At 43.3% G+C, this 24,713-nt stretch overlaps 1 protein-coding gene across 4 annotated transcripts in view; it reads right to left on the minus strand.

Moving 5' to 3' along the window:
- Positions 1-4,650: 4,650 nt before the first annotated feature.
- Positions 4,651-24,713, minus strand: part of CTNNB1 (catenin beta 1) — a 40,803-nt gene continuing 20,740 nt past the window's right edge. For 2 of the 4 annotated variants that reach the window (XM_043595671.1, XM_043595669.1), the window contains 15 exons: positions 17,751-17,811; positions 17,091-17,318; positions 16,625-16,878; positions 16,261-16,499; positions 15,971-16,172; positions 14,510-14,654; positions 11,349-11,452; positions 10,932-11,270; positions 10,508-10,666; positions 8,900-9,019; positions 8,160-8,310; positions 7,953-8,074; positions 6,970-7,030; positions 5,722-5,942; positions 4,651-5,416 (listed from right to left, as the gene is read on the minus strand). In XM_043595671.1, coding sequence (XP_043451606.1) covers positions 5,734-5,942; positions 6,970-7,030; positions 7,953-8,074; positions 8,160-8,310; positions 8,900-9,019; positions 10,508-10,666; positions 10,932-11,270; positions 11,349-11,452; positions 14,510-14,654; positions 15,971-16,172; positions 16,261-16,499; positions 16,625-16,878; positions 17,091-17,318; positions 17,751-17,763 — 2,346 coding nt within the window. In that variant the 5' untranslated portion in view covers positions 17,764-17,811 and the 3' untranslated portion in view covers positions 4,651-5,416; positions 5,722-5,733. Of the gene's footprint in view, positions 5,943-6,969; positions 7,031-7,952; positions 8,075-8,159; positions 8,311-8,899; positions 9,020-10,507; positions 10,667-10,931; positions 11,271-11,348; positions 11,453-14,509; positions 14,655-15,970; positions 16,173-16,260; positions 16,500-16,624; positions 16,879-17,090; positions 17,319-17,750; positions 17,812-24,713 lie in introns of all 4 variants that reach the window. The other 2 variants (XM_043595670.1, XM_043595667.1) reach the window with 2 other exon arrangements.

Here is a 24,713-nt window from a genome sequence, read left to right on the forward strand (position 1 = left end):
CCCTTGAGGCCGAGGTGTTCTCATGGACTCTGGGCCCTCGGACACCCTCTCAGAACGGAGCGGTTCCTCCATTCTTGTGGGATGCGTCTGGGAACCCCGGGTTTGCTAGCTATTCGAGATTGTTCTTTCCCCTCTGTGTGGCCTGGACAGGCCTCCTCTACAGCCCACGCTCAAGTAGATGAGAAGCCATGGTCCTCAGCCTCCGGCATCTGTGAGCATCTCTCTTCCAGAGAAGATTTAAAAGACAGGACTAGGCATGAAGGTTCTCCCAGCCACAGCTCCAGAGCAGGCCTTTTTGGAAGCTAGTTTTAGCCCCTTGTCATCCTCCAGCTTTTACAGAATCCTGGGGAGGGCCGGGCAAGGCTCCGCCAACGGGCAGGCAGTGAGTGTTTACGTAAAGGATGCAAAAAACTCGAGGAACCCTGGCCTCTTTGAAGGTCTGCCTGTCTGGATGTCATGACAGGGTGGGGGGGTGGGGAATGATTCTATTTTGATTCCAACTCCTACTTATTACCCCTCCTCCCCCCCCCCCCGAGCCCAGACGGGAGGGAGTCTGTCCCAGACGGCAACCAGCATGCAGGCCGAATGGGCGGGACAAGCACAAATGGTAGCCACGTGGGCACACAGGCGGCCCCATCTACGGCATCACGGGAAGCTGGCCACGCGGTCACCAACGGCCGCGCTTTGCCACAGTGATCTGGGTGGTTGGCCAAGCTTCCACTTGGCCCATTCCATTCGGCCGAACTCCATCAAAAGCATATGTCTGTTACCTTGTTTAATCGCCACCACCACCTACAAAGCTGGCCGTCTTGGCTTCATCTCGTAACTGAGAGAAAACAGGCTCGGAGGAGCCGGTCCACTTGTCCGAGGCCCCAGGGTCTGGTTTAACTCAGGACCCTGACTGCACAGCCTCCGTGCCCCCCACGGGGGGTAACCCAGAGCTAGAGCTGTGAGTACTTGGGGTGCAGGAGCACCCCAGGAGCAGGCGGTCGCCCTCCATCTTACTGCCCGTGGGGAGGCGGCCTCAGGCGACGTGCCCAACTTCAGGCTGTGTGCCCGCGTGGCCCTGGCCCCGCCCGTTTTGCCTGTGCTCCTGGGCGGGGGAGCAGCCCATGGTGCAGCCAGAGGCCCGGCCTCGGCTCCAGCGGCCTTGCCTGCCGGGTCCAGGGAACAGGCGCAGGTCTCCCTGTTTTGCCAGGAAATAAATCTGTTCTGTCCCTTGGTTCGGTTCTCAGGGGAATGGCCCTGGAGTTGCGTGCCTGGAGTCTTCCCAGAAGGTTAATTCGGGGCACAGGAAGATTCTTCTTTACCCTTTCTAGTTGAGCAGGGAGGAGTCTTTGCTGTTTAAGGTAAAACAAAGTTGTAACGTTCCAGAATGGTTTGTGGAGCGTCGTTGGCCCGGAGCCTCTCGGCATTGCCTTTTTCAGGAGAGCGGGGCTCCCGCTCTGCCGAGGGCACTCGGCCCGGGGTGCCGGGGCACTAGAGCGAGCCCACGCCGGGCTTCACACCGATGGGAGGCCGCCACCCTCGAATCGGGGGGATCCTATCATCCTCATCAAGGTGCCAACTGGAAAGCAGCGGCCCTGGTCCCACCGAGCTCGGGCGCAGGGGACGCGAACAGGCTCGGCTGGGCGGGCAGGAGGCCTCGCCCCTCGCTGCCCTCCCCGTGTGAGGCCCCCACGCTCACATTCGGCTCGGCAGGCTGGCTCCAGTTCTAAGGGAAGAGAAGGCCCCTGGCTGCGGGCCCATCAGAGCTCTTGGTGTTCCGGCAACGGCAAGGGGCCCGGATGCGGGCACCTACTGGTCCTCCTTCGCGCTGCCTTGGTGCTTCTGTTTGCTTTCGAAGTGGCTACGACCGCCACTTGAGCCCCCTCAGGGGCAGGTGGTATCACTGCAGTTGCAGAGGTGAACGGCCAGCTGGAGAGCAACAAATTAGGGAGGGGAGGAGGGACCAGGCTGCACGCGCAAGGGGCTGACTTTCCCTCCGTTCCCGGCAGGCCCGGGGCTTCGAGACCCTGCCTTAACTTACGGCCTTAGAGTAGGTGCCTAGGTGCCGGGGGCCGTCCCTCTGCGAAGGGCGCGCTCTAGCCACAGGGGTCCGGAGAGGAGTAGTCCTCGGGGGTCTCGAGGACGCAGCAACAGACTCTCCTCGCTCCGTTCTGCACACTCGCCTCATCTCCTAGCTCGTGTTTCCCACGTTACCGTGAGGCTTTTCGGGCCGCCTCATGAGGTTCTCGGGTCAATTCTGTGACTGCAGACGGGCTCCGTCCCTGTGACGCCGCTCAGAAACCAGGGGCTCTGGGGTGAGAGAGGAACCGGGCCTCTCCGGTCTCAGCACGAAGCAGGATTCCTCTTCTCCCTCCCCTGCCGACAGCAAAGTACAGTGGCAAGATCCATGTACGTACGTGTATGTACGTATATATGTGTGTGTGTGTATAGGTGTGTATATGTGTGTGCAGGGGCTGAGGCAGGAGCTTCAGGAAGGAGTGGCAGGGAAGAGGGCCAGGGACCAAAGTTTAGGAGGCCCCGAAAGTCTCAGGCTTCCGGGGGGCTGAGGAGGGGAAGTGCAGGGACAAGAAGCAAGAAGCCACGGCCCAGGAGGAGGACCGGGGCGGTGTGGAGTCCCGACGAGTCCTGGAAGGAGGACTGGTCCCTTAAATGCCACTTCGGGCCCCTGGCTGCGCAGGTGGTGCTGGGGGCGGGAGGGAGGGGCGAGGACTCCCCGCAGCCAGGCCACCGATGGAGGAGGAAAAGCCAGGAGGAAAAGCCAGACGTGGCTTCTCAGCTCCACCCCACACCCTCGTGATCCCCTCCAGGAGAGGGAAGGCAGTTCAATTCCCACCCATGGGGACAACCGCCAGTAACAGGGCGCGATCCACTTTATGAACCAAACAGCACAGTTCAGACCTTCCGTTTTTATTACAGAAATCGAAACAAAAATTGAAGAGCATATTTATTGTAAGATCTTTCACTGTCAAGAACTCAGATAATCGGATGAGAATCTAGGACATCTCCGACGTGGAAGAGCTTCCTTCTTCAGCTTAGTGGCGGTCCCCGCAATGGGACCACGTGTCTGAGGCATCCCTGTCCCCCAGGTAACCGCTATTCTGATTTTTGCAGCAATCCAATCGCTTCCTTGCTCTTGTCTTTACCATCCATCCACGCGTGACTTCCTCAGAACAGTCTGCCCTTTCATTCCGCCAACGAAGCCGCGCAGCATCCGGGACTTCTCGCCATCGTGCTGGCAACGCACACCTACTGCCGTGAGGCTGCAGCGAGGCCGTTCTCGTGTGTGAACACGGCGACCACGGGACACACGGCTGCCTGCCACGCGGCGCTCTGCCAAGCCACGATGGCGCAGGGCGAAAGAAACCTCATCAATACTGATCCTACTCGTCTCTAAAATCTTGGCATTTTGTCGGTCATGCATTTCCCCCCCTGTATTTTCGATTCTTCCAAACGGCTATCAGTCCCTCCTTTTCACACTGACCTCCAGCGCTACCTCTGAAGCACGGTTCGTGGTCTACATATCACACTTGTCCCGTGTTCTGTCTGCCTCTGTGCCAGCACGCGATCCCAGACCCTTACACTGAGGCCGTGACCGCGGACACAGCGAGTCTTCCGTCTCACTCTTCACCTGTGTCTTGGCTTTTTTTGGCCCTTTGTACTTCTAAATACATTGCAGAACCACCTGGCTGAATTAGATTAACTTTCCATTTTTTAAATAGAACTTCAAAACCATAATGATGTCAAAGCTCTGAAGATGTTTTCTGATTTTAAGAATTTCAAGAATTTCTGTAAGTGAGACCCCCTGCTGTGGTACCTTATGTTAAGCTGCTTGCAATACTGGCCTGATTCTGTCACAGACTGGAAGGAACCTGAAACCAGCCACCTCACCAGGTATGGGATTTCCTCTCCAATCCCAATCGCATTTTAGACCACAGTCTAAATGCGAACTTAGACACAGAACTTCAACAAAGAGGAAGTGAAATGTTTATCTAACAGCCATGATCTTAAATGAAAACGCGCGGTAACTCAGAAACAGCTCTCCCTAAGCACAAAACACTTTCACTCTTCTTAAAGACCAAAACACAAGTCTTTACAGGTCCACAGACTCCGCCCTGAAGGATGAACTAAGCTTGTCAGACCTACCGCCAGGATGACAGGATTCCCTGGCAGACAAGTGAAAGAAGGCTCATTCTGGTCTCTCCGATTATGTTTAGATAAACATCAACACTTAAACCACCTTCATTTTTCAGTTCAAAGTGGAGTTGAAGGAATTCCCCTCTCCCCGTGAGTCACAATTACGTGAAGGTGCTTGAAATCCAAATCCAGGTAGTTAATTCATTATTACCTTCATGGGCAGGAACCATTTGATGGTAATTGGAGTGGGGGAAGCCTAGCTTATCTGGCTTTCAGTTTTGTTCTGTGTAGCCCAGACTCCATCCCATGCCTCTGAACGGAGGTTTCTGGTGCAGTTTAACCCAGGACCAAAGGAACCTGGCACATGATCCATCCGGAGGTAAGGCGCTCTATTTCACTAAAACTTAAAATTATTTCACCATGTGTGTTTTCCTCAGGATGAAGCTGAATAAGCTAATAAATATCCTCACAAACCAATGACAAGGAAAAAAAAGGCTGACACAGTCGAATGAATTAAAAGTTTAATTCTGAACCATTTTTATAACCGCATTTTCTCTTGAAGCATTGTATCACAGCAGGTTACAACAACTTTGGGATAAAAGGCAAATGGTAAACTGTCCAAAACAAGGTTCCAAATAACACCTCTTACTGATTTACCCTACCCATACATATCCCAAATAAAGTTTTTGATCAAAAACATGAAATAGATCCACCTGCTTATTTTAAGCATATTAAAAAGGAAACTAATTGGACCATTTCTATTTGTCTATTTTATACAAAAAGGCTACACAATGTTACACTTTATTCAGATTACAATTAGAGTGATTATGAATTAGTGTTCTACACCATTACTCAATTCTTAAAAATTAGAAATTGCTGTAGCAGTATTCACTATAACTTAACACTACGAGAGACTTAAAAAACTAACAGTTACTGCAAAAAAAAATTAAAGAGCTACTTCAAAGCAAGCAAAGTCAGTACCATTACAGATATTTAAAAAAAAAAAAAATTGAACAAGCAAGGCTAGAGTTTGATAAATTCCATATCTTGTGATCCATTCTTGTGCATTCTTCACTTCTTGAGTCACTCCCAAAATCCATTTGTATTGTTACTCCTCGACCAAAAAGGACCAGAACAAAAAGTTTACTTCAATTGTTCCCATAGGAAACTCAGCTTGGTTAGTGTGTCAGGCACTTTCTGAGATACCAGCCCACCCCTCGAGCCCTCTCAGCAACTCTACAGGCCAATCACAATGCAAGTTCAGACAATACAGCTGTATAAAGAGAGAAAGGCTGCTATTAATGTTTAAAACAGCAAATGTTACTCATTTGAGTATTAAGTTGCAAAGCTGTGGCAAAAAACATTAAAGTTAATAACTTCCACACATGACCACTTAACAACCAGAAATCTGAGAACATTCAAATGTTCCAAGACATCTCCTTTCAAAGTACGTATCTGTTTCTGTGGCAGATTTACAAATAGGCCTAAACCACTCCCACCCTACCAACCAAGTCTCTCTGAAGTTCTGTAGGCAGAGTAAAAGTATTTTACCCAAACTGGCTTTTTTTAACGTCTTACCTAAAGGATGATTTACAGGTCAGTATCAAACCAGGCCAGCTGATTGCTGTCACCTGGAGGCAGCCCATCCATGAGGTCCTGGGCGTGCCCCAGATCTGGCAGCCCATCAACTGGATAGTCAGCACCAGGGTGGTGGCCACCCATCTCGTGCTCCATCATGGGGTCCATACCCAAGGCATCCTGGCCATATCCACCAGAGTGAAAGGAACGGTAGCTGGGATCTACAGGAGTCGGGGGGGGGGGGGGTGGCAACAAAAGGGGCAAGGGACACAGAGAAAGAGGAGACAGACATTAACACTGAAGCCTGGGCCTTCGATGTCCGCGAGCTGGTCAGAAAGCAGGCCTTTCTAGCCTCTTCAGCTTCTTCAACCAAGTAATTACTCAGTGCCAGGCCACCCACGGGGCTATAAAGTCTGTTTCCACCAGAGGCAGACCAGCAAGTTCTAACCACACCATCAGCTTACCACGGAACATTCTGTGTTTGCCTCGGCGGAGACATAAAACCCCTGAGGGGGACAGCCAGCAGTCTACTACTGCGCATGTGACCGCCCAGTATCAAGAAGTCACAGGCAAGAGATGAAAGCAAAAGCCAGGAGGTCTGGCGGATGTAATCTACCTGTTGAAAAGTCCAGTGAAACAGAAGTACTGTGAAAACTCAAGCTGTTGTTTCCAGTGAAACTTTTACATTAAGGGCTGACATTACAGATCTGCCAACAGAAGATGCCTATGAGCTTTAGTGGTCTAATAATTAGGAAAAGCCAGATGAGATAATAAATACAAAGTGAAGAGCTGTATTTACTCGCGGTGTCTGCCACACTCCATCTCCATTACCCAGATTTGAATGAGTTTTCTGGAAAACCCCCACACTAGAATGATGTAGACCCACCCCAGATCTGAACCTGGGGCCACAGTTCCCTCTACTCTCGCTTCCTGGGTGGGCTGTATGGATGTACAGATGCTCTGACAAAAAAAAGCACGTACAAAGGCAACCTGTGATATGTGTCACTAGTACTGGGCGTCTGCAGTACAGGCTATTTGTTAATGTCGTCTGCTCGTTGTGGGGCTCAAAATTCCCCAGGCTCTGAGAAAGATACCACTGCCGACTCTGGAATTTCAGAAGTGCCTTTAACTGCTGCCACTACTTTCCTGCCAACGCTGGTTTCCCAGATGAGCAAACCAGCTTTTCTGATAAAGCTTAACTTGAACCTTAACTTGACCTGGAGTCAATCGGAAATAAGAGACACATACCATCCTGACGATATCCAAGGGGCTCTCCCTGGGCACCAATATCAAGTCCAAGATCAGCAGTCTAGATAAACAGGTACAAGGCAAGGAAGCAAAATGAAAATTCTGAACTTAGGTATAGTAATATTTTGAGAACACACTTATTTTCACATTATAGAAGGAACAAAGAACGCACAGAAATACTTGAAACTCTACCCTCAAAGATTAACTACCGACACCTAAAGCAGCATGTTTTGTCATTGCACACAGCATTAAAAATAGTCACTAATTTATTCTTTCAAGCAAATATAACCGTAAACACAATCGTCAAAGTGTCTACCCCCAACAGGAGTTGTTGACAAACAGAATATTCTACATGAAAGATTTTTAGCTTGAACAGCTGGAAGGAGACTATGAGAGGAACAGGCTTGGGGAAGTTCAGAGCTCAAGTTGGAACACGTTAAGACTGCCCATTAAAAGCCCAACTGAAAAATTACTCACTGTTTGGCAATCTGCTTTTTTCTTCTCTTTTCTTTCTTTTTGTAACCTAACAATCTATAGGCTCTCTTTCCATTCTTATAATCCACTGTACAACTATGTAACATCACTGAATGAACTTCCAGGGTGGTTCTAATGTTTTAAGAACACCTCTGTAATGAGGCCGAACGCTGAAGACAAATTCACAGAAAGAGAATCAATAAATTAACCTCCAACTACAGTATTTAAGAGGGTTCCTCTTTCCTTAAAAGGAAAAAATTCCCTTTTGAAAAAAATACTTTAGCCGGATAACTTTTTCATCCGTCTCCCTCACGAATCCTAATGTCAATAAGCAGTATGACTTGTTTGTTCTGAATAGGCCGTTTCAAGCTGTGGTTCTTCCTTAGCAGCTGCTGAGGCAGCGGAGAGAACGAATATTCAAGCCAAGGACACATCAAGGCAAATAAACGTGTACAAGTATTTGGAGGGGAAGCCACATGCTACCGAAGAAACGCGTCCACACGGCCTACCTCATTCCAAGCCATTGGCTCCGTTCTGAAGAGAGAACTGGTCAGCTCCACCGAAAGCCGCTTCTTGTAGTCCTGGGGCTTGTCCTCAGACATTCGGAACAAAACAGCAGCTGCGTATGTTGCTGGGAGAGGAAAAAAGGCCCCTGAGGAAAAGCTGGGGCTTTCTGGTGTGCACCGGCTAAAGGTTCTGGTTCCGTTTCGACTTACCCACACCTTCGTTTCTGGAGTGAAGGAGCTCTGTCAGAGGAGCCGTGGCTCCCTCCGCTTCAATGGCTTCCGCAGCCTCCTTGTCCTGAGCAAGTTCACAGAGGACCCCTGCGGCTACTCTTTGGATATTTTCAATGGGAGAATAAAGCAGCTGGGGAGAAAAACACAAACAAATCCGAATTAAATCTAAAGAAAAAACACGGCAGGCACCCCACCGGGGCGCAAGTATTCCCAATTCAGAGAGAAGATGGCCTTTGCGCTACTGGTGTTAAATCCTATTCTCTAACTTCCTGTCCTCAGGCAGCTGGTTGATGCTGCGGAGCACTGGTTTTCTAGAGCAATTTCAGCCTCAAACTCTCTTCTCCAAACTCCTGGACTGGGCGATCCAGGAGGTAGCTGGACGCCTGTGCTCTGGCAACTGTGACCGGCTCTCCTCCCTCCAAACCTCAGCACCTCTGAAGTGGAGTATGAAGTCTCTCTTCTTTAGGCTCTAGTCCCAGTGTTTCCCCTACTACCCAAGAAAAACAAAGGGACTTTTAATAAAATAAAATGCACTCAACCGAAAGGACACTACACACTGAGATTCCAATTGTCACGCTCTGGCAAGGGGCATGAACAGAGCATGTTGTCATTTTGTAACTGGAGATAGTAGAGGAAAAACTGCCCCTAACTTGGTCCCTAACTTTCTGAAATTTTATGGACACATAAAATCTAGACTGCCTCACATAAAACCAACATACCTGCACAAACAATGGAATGGTATTTAGTCCTCTGATTACGATTCGGTTGTGAACATCCCGAGCTAGGATATGAAGGGCTCCGGTACAACCTTCAACAATTTCTTCCATACGGACTCCCTCCTACCAAAAGAAACATGGTTAACAAATAGGGCATTCTCATCTCTAAAGTTTATAAACTTCAAAGGCTTTCTGTTCTGAGTCACATTTCCTAAGCTGATTATTCACAGTATACACCCAAAGTTCCCCAGAATTTGCAATTAGTCTAGGAATGAAGGAGGATTCCAAGAAGTTGAACGTCACTGGGGGGGAGGGGGCTCCCGATGGCACTAATTCCAAGTTGTACCCCTCCCCGCAAACACATACAACACACAGGAATTACAGCTTCGATGTACTCCGACAGTCAAGACACCAACTTTAGGTAAAAGGAATACATGAAGATACACAAAGATGGGAAAGTAATGTGCAGACTGACAAATGCTTTTCTTCCACATGCTCCCTCCCAAGTGTATTTCATGAAATACACTCCCTCCCAAGTGTATTTCATGAAAACCTAGCAAAGTTTTATCACCAACTGCTAAAATTCTATTGAGCTGTCAAGTAGAAAATCCACTCCTCACCACCTCTAGGACTATCTGACTGGTAGTCTTATAGAAGAAGGAAGTTAGCTTTTGCAAAATGTTAAGTACTGTTTCCCTGTTTCTGAGTTTTAAAAAAGGTTAGAATTCGGCTTTCATAAACAACTTGATTTTTATAAAAACACAAGATACTCCTTTCTTCCTAGAGAAAAGATGTAAAATAAAAGGTACCTTTTGCATCCTTTTAAGCCACCTCATGGAGACAGGCCAATAGCAAAAGTAATGAATGGAGAAAGCCGAAGCCCAGTAATGAGTGCATACACATAACAACTACCAATAAGAGATTCCCAAAATCTGTGCTGGTAGGCTCTTGTTTTCTAAAGTAACCTAATTAAATAAGAGAAAGCTATTTGAAGGCTTGAATCTTAAAATAAATTCTGAGGAATAAATTCTACAGTGTCTTCAGATACTTGTAACAAAACTAGTTTTTAAAGACTGCAAACCTGACATGGAAAGCTTTAGGTTGAGCTTATGGGTAAATGCTACTACTACTTCTTGAAATTTCTTAGTATTCTTAGGTCTGTGAAAACAGTTTAAACCATCCCTGGAAGAGACAGTAAAAGGTATGTTAAATATTTACAGGCAAAACTCATGTTACAATGGGGAATAAGAGGCTCTGAAATCAGATGGACTTGGATTCAAACTATGGTTCTGCTACTTCCTAAGAAGGTGACCCTTTGTATGCATTAAATGAAAACACTGCAAGAAGCACCTACCCCCACAGCAGTACACCACACCCTGCTCTCTTTGTAAGACTGACTGATGCAAGGAGAGGTCAAAGGCAACAGCACTAGGGGCCACATTATTCCTGATCTTCTCTGCAGCCAGGGACAGGTCACAGTTTTTTTAAATCATTAGCAAACAGCCCCTCAGGCTAGAAGATCAAGGGAACCAATGACCAAAGAAGTTCAGGATCCCATGAATTTATGCATTCCTTTTAAATAGCAGGGTGTCACTGCTAAGATTTACCTACCACAAACTGCTGCTGCGTTCCACCCATAGATGTGCGGCGCTGGGTATCTTGATGGGCACGAACCAGCAACTGAACTAGTCGTGGAATGGCACCCTGTTCACGGAGAGGTGCGTGATTTGCTGGACAAAGGGCAAGATTTCGAATCAATCCAACGGTGGCCTGTAGGTAAGAAGAATAAAGAGCGGGCATGTAACTCAACAAAATCATTTTCTTAGCCTAAAATTCCCACCACACTAAATCTATTGGGATCACCTGAAAGTAGCACAGACTTCACAAACACTTCGGAAGCCCGCCCCGGCCACACTTCCTATTTACTAAGGAATAGGATTCGTACTTGTTAATCCCTCATGCCTAGACAACCATCCAATAGCTAGAGGTGGTTCATGTCCAATTCTGCAACCTACTTTTGTGACAGACAGTTTACCTTTATCAGAGGCCAATGGGATGGTGGGTGCAGGAGTTTAACCACAACCGGTAGTCCATAGTGAAGACGAACAGCATTCTGGGCCATCTCTGCTTCCTGGTGTCGACTGGTCAGATGACGAAGAGCACAGATGGCAGGCTCGGTGATGTCCTCCCTGTCACCAGCACGAAGGACAGTACGCACAAGTGCCTCTATACCACCCACTTGGCAGACCATCATCTTATTCTTATAATTATTGCAAGTGAGATTAGAAAGAATTCCAGCTGCACAGGTGACCACATTTATATCATCTGAGCCCAGAAGCTGAACAAGGGTCCCAAGAAGACCTTCCATCCCTTCCTATGGACATAAAAACAAATGCTCAGTACATATTCATCTTAATTCTATCACCAAGGCACTGGCATATTCAAAATTTACCTGTTTAGTCGCAGCATCTGATAGATTCCTAAGAGTCCAAAGACAGTTCTGAACGAGACGTTGACTTGGATCTGTCAGGTGAAGCCCTAAAGCTTGCATTCCACCTAGAATATGAAAAAAGATCTAAGGCAATGGCCATTAGCTGGCAATTCCTATCAGCACTAAGTGTCTTTTCTAGTCTTAGAGGGTGTCCCTCTTCACTGCCAAAGCTTAGCCCCTCTAAGTCCTTTATTTATTTTCATTTGCTAGGATGGTGCTCAGTTTCCCCTTCTTTTCCCATTCACCTCAACTAGTGGTAACTTCTGTCAAATACCCAATGTGGAAAAAGCCTTCTCTATCTCCACTCTCCTCCTTACGTAATTTTACTTTCGTCCATTCAATCATCTCAAAAATATCCACCTAAATAAAATCAGACCATTTTGAGCTGGAGCTGTACCAGTGAGCAAAATATTGCATGGCCCCTTCTCTCATAGAGCTCATTCATGGTCTAGCTGGAGGCAGACAATAAACAAATATACAATTAATAAGCTGAAACTACACAGTGTGTCAGATGGTGCCAAGTGCTATCAGGAAGAAAACCCCACAAGTGTCGGGGGGGGGGGTGCCCTACAATTTCAAGTAGGGTAATTAGGTCACCTCAGTGTGAAGGTGACATCTGCGCAAAAATATGGAGGAGGACCAATCCTAAAAGGTACTGGAACTCCAGTTTATTACCAGGAACCATATGAAAATGACGGACTCCAAACCGTGTGACCCAACGGTTCATAACCTTCTGCCATTCAGGACCCTAATGGCAGTGGCAGTACTGGCGGTGGAGAGTAAACGGACGCTCAATTCCTCACTCACTGGCTTAACTTCACCCATCTCTCTCCTACTGAAATCCCTTCCGAATGTAGTGAGGTACTTTCCCTCGTCTCCCTGTTCCTCTCTTCAGGTCTGTTTTATTTTTCATTTTAGGTAGGCTCCACCCCCAGTGTGGGGCCTGAACTCATGACCTGGAGATCAAGAGTCGCATGCTCTACTGCCAGCCAGCCAGGTGCCCCTTTTCGTGTCTCTCTTAAAATTAAGTCTACCTCCCCTAGGAGACAAGCATCATCCCTATCTGGCTGCTTCCTCCTAGCAGCTCCAGCTACTAACAGAGACCTGCACACGGCTGATGCTCAAGATCTGCTCCATGCCTAGATCCCCCTCCTCTACCTTCTCTCCTTCACAGATTTCATTCCCTGCCTTTACTATTCACACGAACAGGGTGGATTTGACCCCAAATGTCTCATCAGAATACCCCGCAGACTTCAAAAACACGTAGACCTGCTCATTCGGCAGGTCTCGTAAGAGTCCACGCAGATGACTTTAAGGCATGCCCCCTCTTCCCCCACTACACTGAGAGGTCAACTCCCAAATCTCTAGCCCCGTCTCCCCCTGCATCTCTGTGCCATACATAATCCAGCTACCTACTGGCCTCTCAGTCACTCTATCTCAGCTTCTTAAATTACCTTGTTCCAAAAATTAACCAATTCATTCTGGTAGCTCCATTTAGGATGTTCTCCCCACCACAAATCACTTCTGGTTGCCCTTTAAGCCCCCAAGTTATTACATTTATGGGTGCTATCAGAAGCCTCAAAACAGTCATCCTTTCTATTTTTCATACCAAAACAGAAGTTTGTAACACAGCTCGGTGGCCTGATCTGCTTGCTTTTGGTCAAACTGTCATACATTGTTAATATTAATAATCCAAACACCTCACTGTGATGCGATGCCACTGCTTAACAGCCACTAATAACTTCTCATTATCTCTAAGACAAAGGCCAAATTCTTTAGCATAACCTTAAGGAACCCTTTAGAATTTGGATCCCACCTAGCACTGCAAACTGACCTATTCTACATCTGTGGTTCTAAAGCTAGGAAAAAAACAAACCATGAATAAACACACATGTTACAGGGGCCTAGAAATGTCTTGCAATATATGGCCCTTGCCTAGCCCATCAACCTCATCCTGGGTCCTGGGCTACTCATCCATTATTCATTAAATTCAAGTTACACTTCCTCTTTAGCACTTAGAACTCAACAATCTCTTTCTTACCATCAGGACATAGCATAGGGTTCTTTTCTCTGCCCGGAAAACATCTAATCCCCACTTCTCATATGGCTAATAGGTACCTTCTCGTCCTGCAATCTCATTTTACATCCCTTTCTCAGAGAAGCTCCTCTCTCCCCTTTAATTCTGATCACTACCTACTGTTCCTTTCTTCTCTGATACTCATTCTAAGCTGTTAATGCCCCCATTTTTTTGCATATTTTTGTCACCCTCAACAGAATGGAAGAATAAACATAGGGACCATATCTGCTTAGTTATCCAGTATATACCACGTGCTTATTCCAGTGCTTAAGACATAGGTGCTGAATGTTTTCAGAACGCACAAGTGAACATCAGAATAACCTGGCTAACTTTTTAAAATGATGACCTTGTCATTCCACTCCAAGGATTCTGATTAAGTCCAAAACTCTGCATTTTCCTCAAGTACTCATATTTCTGGAACGGCTGGGCCAGAATTTCATCCCCTTATTCTAGATGAATCCAGCCACACCTGTCTGTCTCCGTGCCAGCCAGCTATCCTGGGCAACCATAATGCCCCTTTCTCCCACAAATTCTCAAATAAAACTACTCTCAACAAGTAAAAGAGGTGTTACTAACCCTACACTTCATTCCAGGTATTTTCTTCTATTAAATGCTTTCATATTTTTCTCCTTCCAGTTTTGATATGAAACTTGGTTTGAGAGTCCTGGTAGATACTGCTAAGTGTGTTACAGAAAGAACTGATGCTGGGTAGTTGCAGAGTAACTGTATCCTCATGATAAAAAAACAAAAGGCTGTGGCTGGTCCACCAATTCCTCTCCTTTGCTACCAACACGCACAACAGAAACTACCAAGTATTAGCCATCATTTTTGATGGGTAATAACAACTCTGCCTAAACTGGCCTAGGCTTAAACAGCACCAGTGCAGGTGTTAAGCAACACATACACTTTAAATGCGGTCTTGGCTGCAGACTGAATAGAACCGTCTAGTTTCAGCCCATTAAGGTCAAGTTGTATTACCCTTTTCCTAAAACAAGTAATCAAATTAGAACTGCCAGATGTTGCACACGAGACTGAGAATACTTACCGGCTTCTACAATAGCTGGTTTATTACTAGAGCAGACAGACAGCACCTTCAGTACTCTGCTTGTGGTCCACAGTAGTTTCTCGTAAGTGTAGGTCCTCATTATATTTACTAAAGCTTGAGGTCCACCACTAGCCAGAATGATCAGCTAGAAAGACACGTATATACTGTTAATCACAAAATTGTCATCATATGCCCAAGAAAACAACCAACCTATTTTTATTATACAAGCATGTCAGCCAGCTTGCCACTGATCTAAATGTATTCCCAGACCCCATTATCCAGATTCCCACACTGGGGCCCCATTTACCCCCTCCTTCTACAGGATTCCACTCAAATTCAGGTATCCCAATACTCCCAAGAATAGATCAACTCTGCCCCAATTTTCTTACTCCCACACTGATCAGAACAAAACAAAACAACAGAAACCACGCTGGTGTGCGACAGTAATGCCCAGATATTATTGTTGTATCAAAGCGGAGTTGTTAAAAATGTGAACCAGAATGGGCACTTAAAACTCCTAATCCTTTGGCTCTTGGCTGTTTTCACCTTAAAATGAGGTATCATCAAATAATCATTCCTTCTTGCCCTTTACTTCCCTCCATATTCCCACCTCCAAACTATCCTGATTTTCTAAACACAAATCTCATCAGCTCATACCTTGCTAAAACTGACTGCATTTAGTCATTACTCTTTTAACATATTCTACAAGGTCCTGCAGGACCTGCCCTGCTGAGCTCAATAATCTCAACTCAAACCTCTCCTCTTCTTTACTATTGTTTCTAAATTTATTTATTTTAAGGGACAGAGAAGAGAGCGAGCACATTCAAGTGGGAGATGGGCAGAGTGAGAGAGAATCCCAAGCAGGCCCCGCGCTGTCAGCACAGAGCCCAACTCAGGGCTCAATCTCACGAACTAGGAGATCATGACCTGAGACGAAGTCTAGAGTCAGACGCTTAACCAACTGAGCCACTCGGGTGCCCTTCTTTACTCTTTGTATCTCTTGAATTTCCAAAACTCATCACTCTTCTCCCTCTGTAGGGCTTTCAAAGGTGCCATTTCCTCTAATCTTCACCTAGTCGATCTCTCCTCACCCTTTAGACCTGAACGCAACCTATCGCTTCCTCCAACAGGTCTCCCTGAACTTTCAAAACAGGGTTTGGTTCACTTATATGCTCTCATTGCTCCTTTACTTCCTCCAAACTCACGAGTTAAACAGTAATTATATCATTTCAGTGCTTATCTCCCACCTAAGAATGGAAGTTCTGAGAGGAGTTTGCCCACTATATCCCCAACACCTAGCTTGATACATACAAACGTTTATAGAAAAAGAGATGTCCAACTTTTTTTTAAGGATACACACAAAGGGTGAGGCATACAAACAATTTGCTAGAGTCCACAGAAGGACATGACATTGGGGTTCCCAATGCTCCATGACAACCACATTCAGAAAAATTCTTTTACCTTGCTTTCTTGGTTGCCGTAAGCTAAAATCTGAAGGCAGTCTGTCGTAATAGCCAAGAATTTAACATTTGTTTTGTTGAGCAAGGCAACCATTTTCTGCAGCCCACCAGCTAAACGCACTGCCATTTTAGCTCCTTCTTGATGCAATAAAAGGTTGTGGAGAGTTGTAATGGCATAAAATAATACAGAATCCACTGGTGACCTGGGAAGAAGAAAAAAGCCACATCAGAAATGCAGTGATGGCACTCTTCTCCTTCTTAGCTGTGAGCCTTCTGACCATGTTTTCTTACCCAAGCATCTTCACCAGGGCAGGAATGCCCCCAGACTTAAAGATGGCCAGCAAGCCCTCACGATGATGAGAAAGATTGTGCAAGGTGCCAGCAGTACAGCGAGCTGTCTCCACGTCGTTCGTATTCTGCATGGTGCGTACGATGGCAGACACCATCTGAGGAGAACGCATGATGGCGTGTCTGGAAGCTTCCTTTTTCGAAAGCTGATGGACCATAACTGCAGCCTTATTAACCACCACCTATAACGTACGGGAATTAAGAGACATCATTGGTTTTCAATACTGATACTGGATGGCTATTTTGAGGCTCCTTCCTGGAGAGTTTCCTTCAAAGCAGATCGCGAGCCAGCCTCGTCATTACTGACCTGATCCTCATCGTTTAGCAGTTTTGTCAGTTCGGGGATTGCACGTGTGGCAAGTTCTGCATCATCTTGATAGTTAATCAAATTTACAACTGCGTGTTTCAGCATCTGTGATGGTTCAGCCAAACGCTGGACGTTAGTAGGGTGAGCAGCATCGAACTGTGTGGATGGGATCTGCATGCCCTCGTCTAAAGTCTCAGGGAACATAGCAGCTCGCACTCTCTGAGCTCGCGTCATTGCATACTGACCATCAATATCTGGAAAAGATAAATTCAACACCCGTTATTCCCAATTCAGCATTGTGCTGAACACGTGCTACACCAAACGTATTACCGAAATGTTACCTGAAGGTAACACTGCCACCGCCCCCCTTTCTTGACACCACTTAAACTTACACACCAACTTCTGTAAGAAGAGTTCTCAAAACTGCATTCTGACTTTCAGTAAGGCAGTAATGTAACGCCCTTACCAGCCACTTGTTCTTGAGTGAAGGACTGAGAAAACCCCTGTTCCCACTCGTACAGGACTTGGGTGGTATCCACATCCTCTTCCTCAGGATTGCCTTTACCACTCAGAGAAGGGGCTGTGGTGGTGGCACCAGAATGGATTCCAGAGTCCAGGTAAGACTGTTGCTGCCAGTGACTGACAGCTGCTTTTCTGTCTGGCTCCATGGCCATGTCCAGTTCCATCAGATCAGCTAGAAAAATCCAACAGCATTCGCATTACTGCCAAGGAAATGTTATCTTCATTAAAAAATCTGGGATACGACCCACTGAAATATTGTTAGAAATAGTCAAATGTGGAAGACAGCCAAGAATAACAATGATAGCCAGGATTAGCTCAGTGAGGAAATATCTACACTCTTAGGGAACCACCTAACAGTTACTCACTGAATTAGTGGAAGAATGGTACTGCATCCAGTCTCCAGAAGCAGTCATCCAGACTAGATTCCTGCTGGTGGCTTGTTTGCTATTTCACCAAGCCATTAGGAGGAGTGAGCAGAAAATGGAGCAAAAGGTAGCCTGACAAGTAAGCAGGGAGAGAGTAAAGCAGGGGGATCTGAGCCAGACTGGGTTAATGGCAATGAAGCAGAGCCCCAATTCAGTAACTAAAGACTTGTGATACAAACCTTGGGTAGCCATTGCCCACACAGGATTTTCAAAACCGGTGTATGGTGTGCTTCAGATACCCTAAAAGAGTTAATCAAGTCATTAGGATTTAAAATTTGCTTGTTTTTAGTATTTTTAAGCCACTACGATGGGCTGATAAATACTACGGACCACATCCATAAATAGCCGCAACCCCTTTTACCATGTGATCGTGAAACCCAAACCCCACGGTCTCCTCTATACACCTCAACCACAGCTCCATCATTGGTGAAAACTCCAAGTAAAAACTCCTCTTTAACAAGCACCTCTTTTTAAGTAGGAATACAAATTATAGTTATTCAGGATGTCAAAAAGCACAATTATTGATGCAGATGAAGAAAATTTATAGTGAAAGCCAAGGTGGGGGAAAAAAAGTATTCAAAATCAATTCCTCCTTGAGTTCCCAAAAGCGTTCTCCCTTTTTAACTTCTTTCACTGAAAAACTCATAGATCTTTTTGGACAGTGATTTTAAAAAAGACCAAATTTTCATTAAATGGTTTTTCTTTACTGATACAATACAATGCCACATAAAATACCTTTATAAAGCAAATGGATCAGAACACTGGATTTTAGATCTTTTACTGAGAAGTAAAATTACTTTTCAAATGAAAGTTTGCAACACAAAAAGAATCTTTTTAGTAAATTTTTTCTAGTTCAAATTTATAGCAATGATGTATTATAAACAGAAGTATTACTCACTGGAGTAATGTTTTATCAGTATGAAAAACTTAATCATATACATAAAAATCTTAGCATCTTTGCATTTTGGCTTTACTGTGTAACATTCAGGAAAACACTGAATCACATAGGAAACTAATTGCAAATGAGAACCGTTTGAAGGCTCATGGCCACTAGATATTCCTAATAACAAAACTTCCTTTACAACACCATATTCCCCTAAACAAGTTTATCTTGCACTACAAATTAACATAATGGTTTACCAACACCTAAAGACATGGACTAAAATATTTACGTGTGAACTGTGTATTCTATCACCATAAAACAGAGTTTAAATATGTTTAATGAAAGTTGGAAACTACCTTCTAAAGTCCTATTTGCTCTATGTAAAGGAAGCATGTGTTAATTATTCCTAAAATTGCTCTTCCAGTACTAGATTTTTAGAACCACAAAGGTCACTTGACATGTAAAGATGACAAGAGCTGTGGATACAACTGTGTTAGTTCCACGGTAGAAACAACTGACAATCTTTGTACAATGCAAAATGAAGGACAGAAAATGAAGGTGATTCCTGTCAATACGAATCTTTTAAGATACTAAGCAGGATTATGTGTGTTCAATGTTTTGATTCAATAGGACTAGAGTGGGGCATAGAAACCTGAATTTTTAATGAATATTCTAGGATGCACAAGCGATCTACAGACCACACTGAGAAATACCCAAGGTTTCTGTTCACTGATGCTGTGTTTTAGCTTACATTTTTCCACCTCTCTGGAAACTGAGTTCTCCACTCCAGTTTCCAGTTTACTTCCGGGAAAGGCAACTTAAAACAAGTTCTACATTGGGCTCTTCCTTTGGCCAATGCCACAGGGCTCAGAAACCAACTAGTCACTATAATACACATACAAAATATGTGTAAATCAGCTGTATAGTTACTGGTAAGGCTTCTGGTCCAACAAAAAGCTACTACCAGTAGCTAAGTTTTTGGCAAGTCAAAAGTTATTCACAGATTTTTGACTGTGTAGGGGGTCGGTGTTGTTCAACGTTCAAGTGTACATGGCTTCAAGGAAAAAAATATTTACAGTATTGTTTCCTTGTTGTTGATGCAAAGGCAAAATATTTAGCCATGTTATTGTGTAAAATCTGTTTATATGGGATGACCTGTAGTTTGACCACAATTTATAATGATTTTATGGAAAAAGCAAGTTCATACTCCAAACTTACAATATCTATTTATATGTTGAGGATTCCTCAATACTATTATTTTTATATACTTTAAAATTTATGCAGCATACATAACAGTGAGTCTACAATCCTATGTCGTAAAGGAGGCCAAGTATCAATCCAGCAGGTTGAGAAGTAAAAAATAGGAATGAAAATGGGGATCTACATAAGCAACAGTATATATCAACTCACCTCCTACATTACACTGCAGATGAACCCAAATTTACCAAAACTATGAGAACTATTCACTAAAGAAACTGAATATACTGTCCAAAGAGATCTAGGCCAGAGTTCTGCCCAAAAGGAAAGCCTTCCTCATTCTTCTTCTGGACAGAACTTTCAGCCCAAGGATTGGCTCCCTCCACTACACCCTGTCAATCATTAGGGGTCCAATCCTAAAGCTCCCAATCAACCAAAGCTTACCAAACACATCTGGAAAGCCTTCAAGAGCAAAGGAAAAAGTTCAAGAAAGAAGTAACAGAAAAAACGAGGATTCCAGAGAAACACAGGATTTTAAAATAGGGGTAAGGGTGGGGGGATGGAAACAGAATGTTTCAATTTACTACCCTCATAAAGATTGGAAATAATAAATTAAAAGCTCACTAGATAACCAAAGTTGAGAAAAACTCCTAGAACATAAAGGAGAAAGATATTCAAAATACAAAATAGAAGAAACAAGATGATCATCTAGGGGATCAGGGCACCAACTAATAGGCATTTCAAAAAGAATTAGGAGAAACAAAAATGGGGAAAAGCCCATTAATACCAACTCAAGATAAAGGGAAGATAATGCTAACAAGTTATGAAGTACTAGAAGTTCCCAAATGCAGTGATCACAAACTACAGAATACTTTAGGATGCTCTGTGTCCTGCCAGCTTCATCCCCACCAAGTGGTACTTTGACAAAGAAAGAGGGTTGCCAGGATCGCCAATTTATCCAGTTTAGTGAGGTAATGGACGCCTGCACCCTTTTATTTTTTCTTTTTGTTAAACATATATTCTTTCCAGTTATATAATTTGTAAAGAACACCTCAAAATTTATCTTGCTACTTCTGATTTAAAATCTGTAAAGACTTAGAAAAAAATGTACACTCTTTATATACAATAATTTCTATCTAGGTGAAAAGTTCATTCTGATCCATATCTTATCCAAAGTGTTACTATGAGTAATTTTTCCTTCAACTTTTTTAATAGGACTACTTAAGTATTCTAGGTTTTTCTTTTTTCTTATTAGGAAAATTTTCAAATATGCAGGAAAGTAGACACAACTGTATAATGAACACCCACATTACCTATACTTAACAACTGTTAACATCAGGCAGTATTTGTGCCCACCCACAGAATAATTTTAAAGTAAACTATATACATTATTATTACTAGTAGTAGTTCATCAGGTGGCTATGAAAAGGATATTTTCTTGCATACCAAAACATTACTATAGAAGATCAGCCTCAATAAGGCTGCTACTCCATCCAGTTCACAATGAGTGAATTGGAGCCTCTACTTCACCCTGTGTACTTTAAATGGCCTTCTGTCAAAGTCAATGTGAGAATTCTTGACATGATAGAGGTCTCACGCTGAAGTTTACTTCTCCAGTTCCTATTAGGACAAATTATCTTAATTACCCTAGATTTCAAAAATTTGAGTATTACTAACTAGGAGTAACTTTGCTATATAAAAATAAAGCAGATCTATTATAAAACCAGTTTTATACTGGCCATTCATGCTAACAATTCACTTTCCAGTAACCTGTACTAAAAGAACAAAAACCAATCACTTACTCTGTTTTAAAGTAAGAAAACCCAACTCTATTTCAGGAGCATGATAAACTTATAAAAAAAATCCTCAAGGATTAAAAACATTTCTAAGTAAAATTTGTTTTGTAAATCTAAAAGCACATACATACGCATTTTTCTTGTCACTACTAATATCTTGCCATTCACAAAATTTATACTCTCCTCAAATCTTCTGTTTAGGCACTTTTCATTTATCACTAATGTTTTTTTTTTTTGTTTTTTTTTTTAACATTTATTTATTTTTGACAGAAAGAGAGCGTGAGCAGGGGAGGGGCAGAGAGAGGGAGACACAGAATCTGAAGCAGGTTCCAGGCTCTGAGCTGTCAGCACACAGCCCGTCTCAGGGCTTGAACCCACAAGCGGTTGAGATCATGACCAGAGCTGAAGTTGGACAGTTAACCCACTGAGCCACCCAGGCGCCCCTTATCACTAACAGTTTTAAGTCACAACTCAATCTAGTTACTTTTCTACTTTTACTCCTCAGCTGTGTCTGTGTATATTCTGAGAGGAGTCTTCCTACACTGGTCAATAGAATATAAATATCTAGTGACACCTCTGCTCCTCCAAAATTCCTAATATTGATGCCCTTGCTATTACTTTAAATACATAGGTGTAAATGGCTATTGGAAGAAATATGAACTGGGAAAAATTAGGACACTTCCCAAATGATCGCCTTCCTTCCTTCATTTTATGGTCTTCTCTATCTTCTACCCTACCTATAAAGTAATATATGCTTAGTGCAAAATATTTTTCTTTGTCATTCCCACAATTAATGACATTTTGGTATATTCGGTATTTTATTAAATTTACTATTAAGTATGCTTTTATTATAAAAATATAAATAATCAGAAGCGTGTGGGTGGCTCAGTCAGTTAAGCGTCTGATTCTTGATTTCAGCTCAGGTCATTGTCTCACGGTTCATGGGATCGAGCCCCACGCATCGGGCTCTGTGTTGACAGAGCAGAATCTGTATGAGATTCTCTCTCCCTCTCTCTTCCCCTTCCTCCTGCCCCCCATAAACTTAAAAAAGGTATACACACACACATATATAAATCAATTTCTTATTCCTTACTGTAGACACTATATATGTATATATATGCATGTATATATATAAATCAACTCCTTACTCCTTATTGTAGATGCCTAAAAGTGTTTTCATTTGTATCATATATCTGTACTATAATTAGCCAAATCTCCCATTCTTGAATATTTAGTTTGTCCTCCCCCATTTAGTTTGCTACTCAAACAATGCTGAACAAACACGTTTGCATATAAATAATTCTCTTTAGCTTCTTCCACTTCCCTTCCACATGAGGACTGCTAAAAGGGTAAAAACTTTTAGGGCCTCTGATACACAGCTCCAAAAGACTGATGGAGCATAAACTGATACAATTTTCAGAGAAGGCCCCGTATGAGAGGCCAGCCTACAGAGGTGGAGCAGCATCAACTGTTACCTCAGGACATCCTGTAGCAGCTATGTCCTCCCATGTAATATACACATTACCCCACCCTGTAAGTTTCTCTAAATTCTGAGATTAAATACTCAAAAAACCCTTTTTTTTGCCACGTGTACAGCCTTCTTGGCTTGCCAGATTCTTTAAAAAAAATTTTTTTTTAATTTTGAGAGAGAGAGAGAGAGAGAGAGAGAGAGAGAGAATCCCAAGCATGCTCCCCACTGTCAGCACAGAGTCCAATGCAGGGCTCAAACTCACAAACCACAAGACTATGACCTGAACCAAAATCAAGAGTCAGATGCTCAGTCAACTGAGCCACTCATGTGCCCCTTGCCAGGTTCTAGAGGTAGTCCTTTTAAATTTTCATAGGGTACATGTATATGTTATATATAAGAAGTTCCTTGAATAATCACTGATACAGCATATTTAGGCCTATCATGTGTGTCTGAGAATATGATTTCACTACTTAAAATAATGTGATAATGGTAATATCCTTTACACTTATGATATATCCTTACTGTCACCAATGAGTACCTTCATACATAATCTCTGGTCAGTAACATAATCCTAAAATAGTCTTGATACTCCAGAAAAAAAAAAAAAGAGAATGTTTTAAAACAAACTTTTACTTTATTCACTCTAAGATCAAGTCACTACAAAAAGCAGATGGTTTTTCTTCAGCCTACAGTACTCTAAGCAACTGAAAACACTGATATTTTAAAACACAGTTATTTCAAAGTACACAATAAACAGGCTTTATCTATCTACACAGGCACATTTTTATAATTTCCAAATATAATTTTATGCCAGCTAAGTTAAACAAAATGTTTAATACTGTTTATGTGGTAAAAGTACAAAGATTACATGCCAGCTTCTAAACACCTGGGCACAAAGGGAATCAAGAAAGAAGGGTATTAAAGATGGCTTCAACTCTTTTGCATTTTTTTAAGATAAAATAAATACGGCAAAATTACATACACCTCTTAATATCTAGGCCACCCCTGAGTGCATGGCTGTTTGTTACATTATTCTCTATACTGTGCGTAGCAAGAATAATTGACTGAAAATAAAATAAGGAAATAGTTCTACATCAGCATCTCAGGTAAAGTAATTTAAACCCCAAATATGATTTTAAAATATAAGAAAATCTTTGTACCTTTCTAACAATTAAAATGGAACTATCCATAAAAGACACAAATGTTTCATGTACACTTCTGTCACACCATTAGCTAAACCTTACAATTCAAGTACCAAAAGTGAGGATAAAATACTCCCGTCTCCTTGAAGAGGCAGCAGTCACAGTAGCTCAATAGGCTACAAATCTATTTTAGAAGGCTAGAGACTGCAGCTATGTGGGAGGATCTGTTTCCACTACATCTTGAAACTGAAAATCCTGTTCCTCTTAAGTTCATAAAATGATGATTAGCGAAATCCTTTTAAACTGAGGACATTCTTTGTTAACTAACATTCTAGAGACACTTTTACAACTCTTTTAAGTTACACAGTGATAATACTGCACAGAAAACAGTTCACGGTTAAACTAAATTGTTAATAAAAAGTGACCATTATGTACAAACTACTTTCCTATGTACAAATAGGTTAGAAAATCATAATCACAAAAAGATCTCATGCATAAAAGCAACAATAAAAACAAAGTACATACAAAATTAAATGTAATTATTTTTTTCTTGGCTGGAAAATCGTTTTGTACTATATAAAGATATTGTTGGTTTTCTCTTAGTTAAGGCTAATATCCTTGGTACACAGAGAACTAAAGACAAATCAATAAAA

The sequence above is a fragment of the Prionailurus bengalensis genome, chromosome C2, assembly GCF_016509475.1.
Source record: "Prionailurus bengalensis isolate Pbe53 chromosome C2, Fcat_Pben_1.1_paternal_pri, whole genome shotgun sequence".
In the NCBI taxonomy this organism is placed as follows: domain Eukaryota; kingdom Metazoa; phylum Chordata; class Mammalia; order Carnivora; family Felidae; genus Prionailurus; species Prionailurus bengalensis.